The sequence below is a fragment of the Cebus imitator genome, unplaced genomic scaffold (assembly GCF_001604975.1).
Source record: "Cebus imitator isolate Cc_AM_T3 unplaced genomic scaffold, Cebus_imitator-1.0 Scaffold350, whole genome shotgun sequence".
Taxonomy (NCBI): domain Eukaryota; kingdom Metazoa; phylum Chordata; class Mammalia; order Primates; family Cebidae; genus Cebus; species Cebus imitator.
The window spans coordinates 1,539,522-1,555,344 of record NW_016107665.1 but is presented as its reverse complement, the minus strand read 5'-3'; the positions used below and the strand labels follow the sequence as shown (position 1 = coordinate 1,555,344).

Sequence of the window (15,823 nt, the reverse complement as noted above, 5' to 3'; positions counted from 1 at the left end):
AAGCTTTTGGCACAGGGTTGAAGGACGCCGTTGCTCAGAAAAGCGGCGTTCAGACCTCATCTGGCTCTGGCTCTGCTGCTGATTAGCTGTGTGGTCTAGACTGCTGCCTTTTCCCTCTGGGCCTCAGTTTCCCATGGATTTTGGGAGAGGCTGAGTTCCTAGCTCTGACCATTGCAGATTCTAGGCTGTGATTTCTAGACCTCTCCTCTTGTATTCCCATTTGTCATAAGGACTCTTGGGTCCACTCCTATGAGAGTTGTATATAAGTTTGGAGGGGTAAATCATTTATCATATGCAATTAGAAAAGACATGTTTATGCAAAATCCATTTAGTGAAAAACCTTTCATATACTCAGGCAATTAAACACAGAAATCGGAGGGCCTACATTCCAAAAACCTAAGCTGGTCCATCCCCTTAAGTTTTCTGCTAATGACTCACTGTGAAATCTCAAAGCACATCAAGGATCATCTTGAGAGGGATCAGGTTTCTGGAAAGAGGAAGCCATACCATCAAAAGGATGAAGCATGGCCACCAGAGGTCAGAAAGCCCAACGAACACCCACGGCTGTGCATGGCTGAACGCACAGCAACATTCTCAATGGTAATCACTATAGAGTCAGATCTCCAAGCACACAACACCCTCCGAATGGAACTGTTCATGTAGTCAAAGTGTGCATCACAATGCCAGAACCACCAGTGTGAAATACTAAAGCAGATTTCTGTTTCAATAACCACAGTCCTTTGAAAACACAGATTACTTTCACAGTATTCTTGCCATCTGGATCTTAAATTATACTCAGTAACAGAGTCTTATGAAGGCATATCAAGTGATATCAAATATAGTAGCATTCTTCATAATGGTTGCTATTCTTTACCAGAATTCATGTGGATTGTGTATCCAGACAGTATTGGGCCACACAGCAAGCTCACAAGGCAAAAACCTCGTATGACACAAATCTTTTATCTGTTCCAAAGTATTTACAAAGGATTCTGTGTCACTGTAATCAGCCATACAGAAACATAATTTGTACACTGCTCTGACCAAACAGAAACACACTTGCATTAGAATGGAGCCCAGTAGCAGCTCATGGGCAACCTGAGATCCAGGGAGAAGTTGTCCACACATGCTCCCTGTTTCCTTGCTTCCCATGCATTCCCCAACTTTCCTGAAACTGCCTTCAACAAGGAGAATAGTAACCTTATTGCTAAAGCGAATGGATGCTTAAGTCTCCCATTTGACATGACTTTCTGGGCAGCAACTGTGTCTATGGCTCTAGAGACATCTCTCTCACCTGGTTTTCCTGCCCTCTCCATAGCTCCGTACTCTTCTTTCTTCCAAAGATTTCCATTGCCAGTTTCCTCTTTAAGTAGCCAGGTTCTTCGGGGTTACAACTGATCAACTGTCTCTTACTCTACCACTCCCTGTTGGCAAACTTATCTACTTCCAATCATTATCATTTTACCAATAATTTTCAAATCTGTATCATCCAGTCCAGCCTTCTCTACTGAGTTTCAGAGCCAAAGATCTAGCTGCCTAATGATGCTCTTCCTGCATATTCTCCAAGCGCCTCTAATGGAATACATTTAGTGCTGAACCCAGCATTTCTGAACTTCACCTCCCCTACTCCTACCAATGGTTCTGTGTTCCCATCAGTGATTCATACAGCTCTTCATTCAGCTATAGGGCCAAACACTTGGAATCATTTATGTTACCATCTCCACCAACTTCTAAATAGTCACTAAGAACAATCAGGTCTTTGCTTCTTCAGTCCATCACTTTGTCTCCACTGTAGGACACTACCACCTCTTACCTGGGTTAATGCAACAGCCTGCTTGCCTACTACTTTGTCTTCAACCAATCTATTCTACACACAGGAGGAAGGGCAACCTATACAAAAAGCAACCTGAACTGTGTCCACAGCTGAAAAACATGTTCACATATTCTTCAGTTAAAGTCTAACTCATTTATTTTAGCTTATGAGGCCCTTTAGGATCGGACCCTGGCCTAACTTTTCAGCCCTATCCGCTTACTCCTCACTTCCTCTTTGCCTTTTACTTTAACCATCTTCAGTTCCTTCCATCAGCCTTCTTTTCTCTCATCTTTAAGGCATCATACATGCAGTGCCCACTTATGCAACCGCCTTCCAATGCCTGCCAAAATTAAATGGGGCTACTTCTAGGCTGCTTTTCAGACACCAGCTAGAAAGCCTGTCTTCCTGGATGTTATCAGTATCAGATGATGCAACCTGTAAAGCAGTCTTTTCTCTATTAACCATGCATTTCATCATCTATACAACAGCTGGCAAGATTTCAGGCAAGTGTAGAAATTTTTGAAATTTAAATCTCTCCTATTATCTCATGATTTTATAAGAACTTTATGATACTTTTCCTTCTCCTAGAATTCTAAAGGAGTCCCACCCAATCCTCAAAGCCCTCACCAGGTGTCCATTCTGGGAGAAAGACCAAGGCACCAAGGTGAAGAGGGCCAAGATCTTGAAAAGAAGCAAAGTACAGAGAGGTGAGTCCAATGTTCAGGGCTGCTTATTCTTTAAAGGCATTTCCTAATTTGTAACCTGTTGCCAAGAAGCTGAGAAGCTGAGTAAAATTTCCTGAAATCTCATGGGGTTAGGAAGAGAAAAAACATAGTTCTGAGCCCAAGAAACAGAACAGCCCTGATAAACAGAAGCCCTTTCAGATGGGATACACAAGGGCGACACCCTCAAAGGTAAACTGGAAACAGACCTCAAAATTTCCAATCAGCTCAGTCCCTGCGTTTTTATTGTGATCTGTCCTTATCTTAACTACCTGCCAGGAGCAAAGAGTAATCCTATGTAGGGAGAAAAACATATTTCAGGGCCTCAAATGATCTCTACAATTTAAAATAGCAATGTTCAGTTTTAAAGAAAAAGAAAATGAAAACACAAGGAGACAGACCAATGGCTGATAAACTGACAGGGGAAAAACAAAAACAAAACCAAAAACAACCCTGACAATAGAAATAGGCTACAGGTGATCTAGATACTAGGATACTAGACTTCAACTTTAAATAAACTATGATAAATATGTTGAAGAAATTAGATGACAATATACAGAATTTTAGCAGAGGCACAAACTATAAGTAAATAAATGGCTATTCTAAAACTGAGAAATATGATACTTAGAATTAAAATCTCAATTGAAGGGGCTGAAAGCAGAATAGATACTGCTAAAGAGAGGAAAAGTGAATGGGAAGATAGATCAAAAGCAAATATTGAGAATAAAGTATGGAAAGAAAAATGATGAAAAAGAAAAGAGTACAGGAGATGTAGAAAGCACAGTGGAATGATCTAACATAAGAGAAAGAAAATGGGACAGAAGCAATATTTGAAGAAACAAAGGTGGGGGGTTTTTGAAAACTGGCAAAGGACAAAAAAAAATCCCATTTTCAAGGAGTACTTACAACCCAAAGGAGGACAAATACATAGAAAAACTCTTTCAGGCACACTGCTGGAAAACCAAAGACTAAAAAAACTCAAAAAGCAGAGAAAGGGGAAAAATAAAACCACATTATCTTTATAGCTAACTTCACAACAGAAAAAAAGGAAGCCAGAGACAATGGAATAGCCTCTCCAAAGTGCTGGAAGAAAACAACTGTCAACCTAAAATTTTATAATAAGTGATATTATCCACCCAAAATAAAAGCTAAACAAAAGCATCTTTAGACAAAGCAAAATGGAGAGAACTGGTCACCAGTAGATTAATACTAAGAAAAATAATGAAAGGAGTTCTTCAGGTAGAAAAGCAATGATCTCTAATGAAAACTCCTCGAGATGCAGAAGGAATGAAGGGTGATGGAAAGGGCAACTATGCGGGAAATCTAAATGAATAAGGACTATCTGGAACAATACTGAGATTGTATCGTGGAGATGCAAATATACCTAGAATTAAAACACACAACAATAAAATAATTGAAAGAAAGGTAAATGAAGTTAACATGTCCCAAGATTCTTGCACTATACAGGAAGAGGTAAACAGAGTAACTTGTATTAAAGAAATCATAAAAGAATAGTAAACTAATGTACAACTAACAAGCTAATCAAGGGGAAGAAAACAGAATTTAGAAAATGCATATGAATCTGAAAGGAGGAAAGCAAAGAGGAAAAAAAAAAAGGCACTTACTACAGGTAGGCACAGAGAAAACAAATAGTAAGACAACAGACTCAAACCCCAACATATCAGTAATTACACTATCTATAAACAGACAAAACATTCCAACTGAAAGAAAAAGATTGTCACACCACCAACCAATCTCTGCCCTCCTCAAAGAACAATGACAAACTTGGAGGATACCCAACCCATTAACTATAAATGTGAAGAAAAACTGAAAGTAAAAGAATAAAAAAAAATGTCACGTACATATTAACCACAACAGAGGCTTCTATGCAGAAAACCATATAACTGGACCGAGAGAAAAGAAGACCTAAATAAATGGATATTCACAGAAGAGTCAATGATATAAAGATGTCAGTTCTCCCTAAACTGATTCTATTTATCCCAATAGTAGTTTAAAAATACTGGTTTAAAAAAACAGTATGTATTTTTTTATGTTGTAGAAATGTACAAGCTGAGTCTAGAATTTATGCGGAAATCAAAAAGGCCAAGAATAGTCAACACTAACTTGAGGAAAATCAACAAAGTTGGAGGATGTGCATTACCAAACGTTAATACTTAGTATAAATACTTTAATATAAAACTGCAATATAGTAATTACAGAAGTGTAGTACTAATATAAGAACAGGCATAAACTGACCCAAACATGTATGTTCACTTATGTTACAACAAAGTGGCACTAAAGATCATTGGGAAAAAGTAGGCTTTTCAAACCCAGTGGTGCTGGGTCAAATGGATAACCGTGTGGAAAAACAATTAAGTGAACCCTACTGCACATAAACAAAACTAATTCCAGAAAGATCAAAGTTCTAAACATGAAAATCAAACAGTGAAGCTCTAGGATATGGCAGAGGAGAACATCTGCATAATATTAGGTAAAAGTGTTAAAATAGGATACAAAAAGTACTAACCATAAAGAAAACAAAAGGATAAATTGGAATATACTAAAATAAAACCTTTGGGTATCAAAAGGCACTTTAAGAAACTAAAAAAGCAAGTCACAAGATGCAAGAAATACATATAGGTAACAAGGAACTCCTACAAGCGAGGAAAAGACAATAACCCAATTTTCAAATAATGGGCAAAAGACACAAACACACTTCACAAAATGGCCAATAAACCTATGAAAAGGTCCTCAATGGCACTGCTCATCAGGGAAATGCAAATTAAAATCATAATGTGCTACGACTCACAAACCAAAAGGCTAAAATTAAAAAACCAACAATACAAAGTGGTGGCAAGGATACAGAACAACTGGAGCTTCCTTCCATACACTGCTGAAAGAAATGTACTGAACACATGAGGAGCCACTGACCTAGGAAGCCCACTTCTAGGTACACAGCAAGAAAATGCTTACTATGCTCACCAAACAACAGGGACTGGACTTGTTCCTAGCAGTGTCTTTTGGAAACAACCCAAATGACCATCAAGAGTATAAAGAACAGCTATATTCAAGTAATATAATACCATAGAGAATGGAAATGAAAGAACCACTCTATGTACCACAGATGTTCTCACAAATGTAATACTGAGGAAAAGCAGCTAGACATGAGGGGCTCATATTATATTATTCCAACTACTTATAGCTCAAAAACAGGCAAAATTAATCTACACTGTAGAAGCCATGAGTGTTTACCTCTGGGGAAGGAAAAAGGGGATACAGTGATTGGGAGGGGGCACAGGGAGCATCCAGGAGGCTGAAGATGTTTGATTCCTCCATCCTGGTACTGGCTCCTGGTACTGGCTTCTTGGGTGCTTTCAATTGGTGAGAATTTATGAAGGTATCCACTCAGGATTTATGCTGTCTTCTGTGCGTATATTATACTTCGATAATAATGTATATTTCAAGAGAAAGTCAAGCAGTGTTACAGTGTAACAAAAGCAATGATCCCTAACCCTTCCCTCTTCATCCCCACTCCTAGAGCCACTCAGTTCCTTAAGCTTTCCTTCCATATATATTTTAAAGAAATGTGCTTATACTGAAACCTCTTGGTTTTAAAAGAGAGCGATGTATACACTTCCTACCGCAATAACATTTCCTTATTGTGTACCTTTTCTGCTATTCTTAGAGCTGATGATTTTGCAATCTGTTCCTTATAGAGGCTCCTATTTAAGGAGTCTCCTACCTTCAGGGGCACCTGGCATCACCAATACTCAAGACTGCCTCACCCCCAGGGTTTTGCAACACAAATCGCTTGCTTCCTGGTGGCTCCTCTACCCCTCAGGTTTCTGTTTACTCGCCTCTATCTGTTACTACGCATCTGTCTTCTGTTTTCACCTATTCCACTGACATCTATTTGTTGTCATTTCTTCTTCTCTTCAACCTTTCTTATGCCTTTGCTTTAGTAGGATTTCTGGATTCACAGGTAGACCTGGAAGTCTATAATTACTATTTCTTTATAGTCTAATGGCGGCAATCCATAAATGGTTTGGGAGAATCATATTTTATTAGTCTTTGTGTGCTTAGTATCAAACCCAGCAACAAGCACATGGTGCTTGAAAAATGTATGGTGAACTGCTGGAGGAAAAAAGTCAGGCGTACTGTCAAAGGAATGAATTCCCTTCTCCCCCATCCCCTGCCCAGTGGGCTGCACCTGGCCACACTGCAGCATAAAGGGCATGGGTCTCACCTGTGTAGTGTTCGTTGCCTTGTGCAGCACAGGTCAGCAGCTGCGCCATGGAGGAGCCCACTGCCTTGGATGTGCTTCCCAGGTCCTGAGCACATTTTTCCAGCTACGAGAATATTCGAGGAGGAAAATAACTTAGAAGAAAAGGAACATCCGCTGAGGTTTTAGCATAATTTAGAAAAGTCATGCAGATCAAACTTTGAGCCCTAGCTCTTTCCTAGTAATGGCACTAAGCTGCAGCAGGGTGATACAGGAGAAGGGAGCCTGAGCTTTGGAACAAACAAATCGGGGTGCAAATTCCTGCCCCCTGCTCCCTCCCCTCCCAATTGCTAGCATGAGACTGAGTAAATTACTGAACCTCTTCAAGCCTCAGTTTTCTGAGGAGATCATAATGCTTAGGCTCACAAGGTTTTCAGAGAATTAACATAGGCTCTCAACAAATGTTAGCTATTAGTATTATGCCTTTAGAAGCTAATTTAGAAAGTCTGCAGCAAATCCTTAGCGAGAATTAATTATGGCTGGGCAGGAAGTGGGCAGACATCCAGCTGCACCACCTTCCAGGCATGTGGGACCATTAACATTGTTCAATTTGATCATTATACTTTGAGGAGTTCCAACGGAAAGGAAATGCAATAGTAATAGAGGGTTGGAGTGGCAAATGAGATTATGAAAATGGGCACAGTGCTTGCTTCCCATGAAGAGCATGTTATTTTGCTTTGTAAAGTGAATAAAAAATGCAGGGAACGAAGTCAGTAAAGGCCTAGGGCATGGATAATTATTTGATTATTAGATGAGGACACCATTTTGGGAGAGAATTTCTAGGTATACTGCAGGAGTGCAAAAAGGCATCAGAGAACAAATGCATTCTAAACCTCATAAGATGTTTTCCAAGGCAGGCAGTGCTTTCCAATAAAAATATAGCCTGGTTCATTATAGTAAACAATATGTTAGGACACAACACAGAGTTTTTTAGAGCAATTTCTTTAAAATGTTATGGTGTTTTGCTGCATTCTAACTGACTATGTTCTATGTAAAGGTGGAATTACATGTCATGCCAGCCTCTCTTGCACTCCCTGGGGCATAGGACTTTGCAAAGAGACTTTGGACCACTTTGCAAAGCTGTTGGCCCAGGAGGCAATCCCAACTCTGTCACTAACTGGGTGACCTTAGTTAAGTGACTTAACCTCTCTGAGCCTGAGTTTCTTCCTTTTTACAATTAGGGGAACCTGTAATTTAACACCTATTTTCTGAGTGCTTCCTATGTACCAGGCATTTGTCTATGGTACATTATATGCTCATGAAGTCCCCTGTACATTCTAAAAGTCTTTAGTTCATTCCAAGAGCCAGAAGCTCTCAAAAGCACAGGTTTTAGAGTCCTGCAAATCTGAATTTAAACCTTGGTTCTGCTCCTAACTGGCAGATAACACTGGACAGAACGGTGACAAACTCTGCCTCTGTTTTCTCACCTGTAAACAGGGTTAATAAAACTTGCTTATAGCCAGGGCTTGGTGGCTCATGCCTGTAATCCCAGCACTCTGGGAGGCCAAGTCGGGTGCATCACCTGAGGTTGAAAGTTTGAGACCAACTTGACTAACATGGAGATACCCCATCTCTACTAAAAATACAAAGTTAGCCAGGTGTGGTAGCGCATGCCTCTAATCCCGGCTACTCAGGAGGCTGAGGCAGGAGAATGGCTTGAACCTGGGAGGCAGAGATTGCGCCATTGCACTCCAGCCTGAGCAACAAGAATGAAACTCCATCTCAAAACAAACAAAACAAAACAAAGAACAAACAAACCAAAAACCTGCTCATGAAGGTTACTACCAGGATAAAGTAGACTGTGTGTGTACAGTGCTTCGCAGGTGCTTAATATATGGTGATAGTTTACTAGCAATGTTCAGTCAATGTGGGAAGGAGCATGCAAACGAGAGGGACTAGTAAAATTTCAGCCAACAAAACTCTGACATAAGCATCGGGAGGTGTGGTAATATGAACACAGTAGATTTTTAGTGCCATTATTCCATTTGCAATATGGCTTTCCCATAGAGATGTGCTTTGCCGTTGTCCATCCCAGTGCTTTGCATTAAGTAAATTTTTTTTTAAATGACTGTTGATAATCTTTTCTATGTCTATCATGATAGCCTCACTGCTACCCACTTCACAGATAGAATACTTGAGATGTAGAGGAGATACAGGATGTGTGCACCACTACTTGATGATGCACCTGAGTCCAGAGGCCAACACTCCTAAGTCCAAACCTAGTTCCTCCACTTACCCTGGGCATTCTTTTCAGAGGAAGGCCACAGGATTAGAAATGTCTCAACGGGCCTCAACATTTAGCAAACATCTTAACCACAAATAATTTAACAACGTCATAACAAAAGGTAGGCCCGCACCCCAGCTGGCTCTAACAGCTCACCGTTTCCCCCGGAAGTGGCTTCAGCTGGCTCTCCACGGCTGTCATCTTGGCATCCTGCAGTTCATTCTTAAGTGTCTGCACAGTGTTCAAAGCTGAATCGATTTCCATTGGACCACAGGCTTCATGGGCCTGTCAACAGAGTTAGGAATATGCGTACAGTCTGCTTGAGAAAAGTCCCCAACACTTTTTGCAACTTATAAGATGTCTTTCTGGATATGCTCAGTGATTCTCCAAATCCAGCAAGAGGGGCAAGGAAAGCAAGAATTTTTCCGGAGAGAACGAAATCACCGTCAGTCAGAACCTTACTCTTAACTTCCCTAAACCATCAATTATGGATGTTTCATAACTGGATATAGTAAGTCTTCAGGAAGTGATCCTTATCTGAAATGCACTTGCCTCTTAGATTCAGTGGATCATTTATTCACTGTGGCTGGGTTGTTTTTAGGGCACCTAGCACAGCCATGTGTGTACACAGAGGCGGGAAACATGTAGTGAATGAGTGAATGAACAAATGAACCTACCCAGGACCCTGGGGGCAAGGCTATATCAACTTTACTGATTCTCTTTACAAATTTCTGGATTATAAATCATTATGCTTCTGTACTGAAGATTATAAAAATTTTTTTCCTTAGTAACTTATGAATACTACTTCATCTCTTGGTTATTTAGAACACTGATCTCCAAATTCTTTGATTCTATGCCCTCAATATACACTTGCATAAATAATTATATACATGTGTAATTATTGATCAGTATACTAAATACTGGAACACTTTCATTTCTTTCCATTTTTAGATAATAGTAACAACAGCAGAAATAAATACTAATTGATTTGTATGCGTCAGTATTAAGAAGGAAACTGGGGCACAGAGAGGTTAACTAACTTGTCTAGGTCACAAAATTAGTCAATGACAGTCTCATTCCAGAGTCTGCACCTTTTTTTTTTTAAAGAGACAGAGTCTCGCCCTGTCACCCAGGCTGGAGTGCAGCGGGATGGTCTTGGCACACTGCAACATCTGCCTCTTGGGTTCAAGTGATTCTGATGCTTCACCCTCCTGAGTAGCTGGAATTATAGGCGTGCACCACCACACCTGGCTAATTTTGTATTTTTAGTACAGACAATGTTTCACCACGATGGTCAGGCTTGTCTGGAACTCCTGGAATCAAGCAGTCTACCTACCTCAGCCTCCCAAAGTGCTGGGATTAGAGCCTGCACTCTTAATGCTTAATCCTTTTATGGTGGCTCACCCCTATAATCCTAGCACTTTGGGAGAATCACTTGAGCTCAGCAGTTCAAGACCAGCCTAGGCAACATGGTGAAACCTTGTCTCTAAAACAAAAAGTATGATGAAATCTCGTATCTAAAACAAAACAAAAAAAAATTAATTGGAGGTGGTGGCACATGCCAGTTGTCCAGCTACTCAAGTGGCTGAGGTGGGAGATTGCTTAAGTCCAGCAGATGGACAGGTTCCAGTGAGCAATGACTGAACCACTGCACTCTAGTCTGGACAACAGGGCAAGAACCTGTCTCACGAAAAAACAAAAAAAAGTGTCTTCCTGTACCCAGTAGACAGTCTTGCTTGAGTCCCACTTTGAGGATCACTGTTCTGGAGCAGTGGTTCGATGTTGGCATATGTGTCTGATTCAGCGAACAAGCTTGTGAAAATGCAGATGTTCAGGCTCTACGATGAGAAATTCTAATCTGCTTTCTCAGAGGCAATGCCCAGGGATGTGCATTCTAATAAGCATCCCCAGGTGAGGACCTCTATTTGAGAAACACATGTCTAAATACTTTTTTATTGGGTATGGTCTAAAGCTGTGGATATTTTCATTTGGCTGTGTAATATGCTCCTCATATTAAACATTCAAGTCAGCTTCTACCTTCTCTTACCAATTTACGAGGCTGCTTATTTCTATAAAGGGATTGCTACAGTGAAGAAGAGTGAATTCATGCTAGAACTTCATGCTAATGCCACATCAAACAGAGTAGCAAATGAGGCCCTTTGGTAATTAATACACTCCAGAGACAGAAATTCATTTAGTCTTCAATTCTGTTCTCTTGAAAATCTTGTTAAGGTGAATGCTCCCATGCAAGATGTGAAACATTAAATAATAAAGATGACCCTTCAAAGTTGATTTTCTGCCTATATAATTTGTTACTAAGTTCAGAAGATGATACCTGGAATATATGAACACTTATTTTGGCCCACAATTTAGCTGGCACCAAGACACTGATGACTACCATTATCCCCTAAGACTGTGAAAAATGGACCACTGCTTGTCCCAGGATATGGGACGAGGAGGAGGAAGAGGAAGTATGCAACTCAACTCAAAATAGTTCAGCGAAAGGCATCTGAAACCAAAAAGTGAATACTAAGTGTGGGAGATGGTGGCTTAATGCAATAAAAGCCAACCCACAGGGGCATCTTTAATAGTCATGCAAGTGGAATGGATAACTCTGCCAAGATAGGTTCAGCAGTGTTCAGGTCCTGGATGGTACCCATGCCACCCCAGCTCCCTTCCTGACAAGCTAACTCCTGTGACACGGTCTACTTGCCTTCTGCGAGGCGGTACGCAGCTCTGCCAAGCTGGTGGCCAGGTTCTTGGCACACTGGCTCAGCTGCATGGCTGCAGCCTGGTCACTCACAGTGGGCACTGCGGCTTTGGCAGAGGACACCATCTTGCTTCCAGGCTGTAGAGAGGTGAAAAGAAAGTAAGATGGCTTCCGGGCAGCAAGAGACAGAGAGGAGAGACCCAAGCAGCAATGACTCCACAGCAGTCAGAACTGATTGTGCCCTAAAAAAAGGGAGTATTAAACAACGTATCCCCTACTCACAAACTGCCACCTCAAGTCAGATACTCTAGGGCAATACATCTTAGGAATGTTTAAAAAAAGAAGTAATGGAGGTGTCTTGGAGGGTAGAGGAGGTGAAATTAGAATAGTGGCTTGAAATTCTCATTTAAAACATTCTTCAAAGAGAGTTTCTTATTAAATAGGTTTCTTTTTATTTCTCAGAACAGCTCTTTATTCTGAGTCTCCCATACACCCAAAAGACTGCTTAGGAAAATGAAGACAGACAAATAAAACAGCTAAAATGACCTCATATCTCACAAAGCAGAAAAATTTTACCAGTGCATGGATATCTAGGTGTATGTACATATATTTTGAAAAATAAGATCATACTATTTACTCTATTTCACAATCTCATGGTCTCACATTTCCTGCCTTTTAAATAAGTATATAATATTCCACTATATGACTCTGTTGCCATTTCTCAATTCTCCATTGTTGGGCATATTTCCATTTTTTCCAATGTAATAAACAATGCTATGATAAACAGCTTTGTAGCTAAATCTGCATACATTTATAACTTTCTCTGTATAAATTTTTAAAAGTAGAATTTCTGGATCAAAGAGTATACATACTTTTAGGACTTTTAATATATATGTTATGAAACTGCACTTAGAACAAATGCCAGATGATAAATATTAAGGACAAAAATTAATATTTTTAATATTTAAAGAGTTACTGAATATTTATAAGAGCTACGATGAATATATAAAAAGCATAAACAGATAATTTTGCATAATAAAAAATAACTGAAACATATGAAAAATGTTTAACATTGTGAGTATTGGAGAAATGCAAAATCAAATAAAAATAGTTTTACAGAGCAAACTGGCAGAAACATACATGTTTTCTTAAATGCTTAATTCCCAGTCTCATAAAAGATATACTGAAAAGCATGCTCCATATACCGCTAAGTTGTAAATTTAGACTTGTTCAAAGCCCTGGAAGAGCAATTTTATAACATGGATGAAGTTTAAAATGTGTAAACTTTTTGATCCATCAATTCAATTTCTACTTATTTTCAACCTTCCCTTGCAGAGATCTGAGTGTCTATAATAGCAAAGTTTAAAAAACAAAACAAAAGAAAAAGGGAAAACAAGGGCATGGACAGAGTGGAACCAGGAACACATCTACACAGCTCTATCTTAAAGCCCTACAATCTTGCCAGGGTGGAGACAGTACCCACGACTGGCTCCAGGTCCTCTCCCCTCCCAGATGAAGAAAGAAATGCCTTGTCCAAGTCATGATTCGCAATGTCCCAAAGATAAAAATAAGCGGTTTACAAACCTATCACTAGGAATTCAAGAAGAGAACAAAGACATGGGCACATAAATATTTTTATTACATCACAAGTTATTCATGATGGCAAAAAATTAAAAAGCTGTATGTCCATGATGAGGGAAAAGTCAAATGAAGAGTATAGTCATATAACAAATGATTATGCAAAATCATTAACACTCATAATATATTAGATGAAAAACACAAGGGATCTATATACAATGAATACCAATTTAAAAGAATACATGTATATATACACACACACACATACACACATACATACCTGTGTTGTATATGTATGTAGTTAAAATATGAGGTGATGCATCAAATCTTTCATGTTTTACTTCTGCATGTTAAGAGTTACAAAACTTGAAAAATAAGCCCAATAGATGTATTGCTGGGTCCCACAACTATCAGTTGAACTAGAAAGGGATGGGGAATTGATCCACCTCATCATATCAACTGCTTATGACATATAAGTCGAGAAAAAGTGCTGATAAAGTAGAGAGATTTAAATATAAGGTGCATGTAAAGGGGACTTTTCCCATAGCTTAATATTTTTATTTGATTTTCCTTAAAATGAATCTACCCTTTACCCCACAGGGACTGACAATACTAACTGTACAACTGCCACAAAGAACGATCATATCTTACAAGAAGCATTGAACAACCTTTCCCCAGTCCATGAATAATGGCATTAAACTCTCTGGAAACGAAAACTTAAAGCAATGCCTAGTTCTAGGCTGTTCATCACAACTTGCAACTTTTTACATGTTTTCTTCTCTTTGAAGAGAAATAAACCTGATAATCCTAGGAAAATGGATTATATGCCATCTCCCCAGGGCAATTTCCCTGCATATCAGCAATCCGCTTTGCCAAGCTGAATCCATCTCTCCTGAAACTGTAAAGGTGAAGGAGAGACCTTCAAGGCCTGCCTACTGCAAAGACTTAGCTGATGCAGGGGTTTTAATCAACTCCTCTCCCTAAAGGGCAGCCCCTGCCCAGACAGTGGCTCTGTGTGAGCCCAAGGTGACCACGGCCGTGTTACCTGGAGGAAGTTCTGGCTGGAGATGATGAGAGCCAGCTGGGCACTCAGGTCTTCGGCTTGAGCTTGGCTCCCCCGCACTCCCTGGACCAGCTGAGGGATGTGATCTGCCACTGCCTACAGAAGGCAAGGAAATAAAAGCAGCATGGCTAGAATGGTGGGATCATCCAAAGCAGCTAGAACATGACCCAAGTGCGGTTTCTGGATGTCCCATCCACTCCCAGGGGACACCAGCCTTGGAATGACACTGTGCAGTAAGTAGCTGGGTCCTTACGAACATTGAATCCGATTTTGTGGGCATCTTCTCTACACATACTCTACTCTGTGGTCCCGGAGGTCGCAATACATTCCTTAGAAGATGACTGTCTATGATGAGACCTAACAGAATTTCCCTAGTTGCAACTCATACCATCTGGCTCACCAGTGTTGCAAAGCTAGAATCAAAGGATCTACATGATTCCCAGGTGGTAAACCAGTCATGTGGCCCCATGTTCAGAAAGCGAGGGAAATACTTGTCTACCAAAGCATGTAAGTGCTTTGGCTTCTTACTTCGCAGGCATGCATTCTGTGCACCAGGCTTTCTGTTGCGATGGCCCGTCTTTCTCTGTTCTAAGTAACACTTCTCATTTCTCAAACTGGAGAGCCCAAAGCCAGGGGAAAGGAGAGAGGTGCTACACTCTGTGAGGCAGGGCTGCTTTATGTAACAGGCTCCTACGGTGCCATGGCAGATGAGGCTTTATTTCTCTATGTTCTGTCCACATTTCCTTTCTGTGCTCACACCTCTGAGAACCTCACTAACCAGAGAATGAGGTAAATGAGGTTCTCAGATGTCACAGCACCATGGCATCATTGTGGATAAAGGCATCCAGCGCATACTGGCCTGGTGACACATATTTTTTCCAGGGCTGCTCCAGCACAGGTTAAAAAAAACATTTCCATGGAATTTTTCCCAGGCCCCCTTTAGGATTGCTTGTTTTGTTGGTTCTAGGCATTTGCTCCACTTCCCTCTCTCCATTTCAATCCTTTCATTTGCTGGCAGTGACACTCAAGACCTAGTATCTTCAATCTCCTTGCAGAAGAGGGGCAAGAGGCCTCACTCATCCAGCGGCATGACCCTGCATGTGAGCAGCACATGCTCCCTGAGAAGAAAGATAACAAGTTTTCACCCCTGCTGGCAGCTGAGCTGAGGACCCAATAGGAAGCAAACTCCCCACAGGAGGGGCCTCCCTCTCAGCAAGGCCCCTTCTATATCCACACAGCGCCCAAAGACACTGGCTCAGGACCCTACTCTGTCACTGAGGCTTTTCTTCCTGGGGCACATTCAGTCCCCAAAAGCAACAGGGCTGGCTTTGGAGAACCCAGAATCAGAAACAGAGGGCTCCCGGCAGCTCCCCAACAGAAGTAAAGCCATTTCTGAAGTGGGAACAGTGGCACCCCTCACATGTGAATCATTTG

General features: G+C 40.6%; 1 protein-coding gene across 4 annotated transcripts in view; it reads right to left on the bottom strand.

The window, feature by feature from the left end:
- Window positions 1-15,823, bottom strand: part of TLN2 (talin 2) — a 196,189-nt gene that overhangs the window by 111,764 nt on the left and 68,602 nt on the right. For all 4 annotated transcript variants that reach the window (XM_017506174.2, XM_037730528.1, XM_037730529.1 and 1 more), the window contains 4 exons: window positions 14,372-14,485; window positions 11,752-11,886; window positions 9,195-9,323; window positions 6,779-6,881 (listed from right to left, as the gene is read on the bottom strand). In XM_017506174.2, the coding sequence (XP_017361663.1) occupies window positions 6,779-6,881; window positions 9,195-9,323; window positions 11,752-11,886; window positions 14,372-14,485 (481 nt within the window). The remainder of the gene's footprint in view (window positions 1-6,778; window positions 6,882-9,194; window positions 9,324-11,751; window positions 11,887-14,371; window positions 14,486-15,823) is intronic.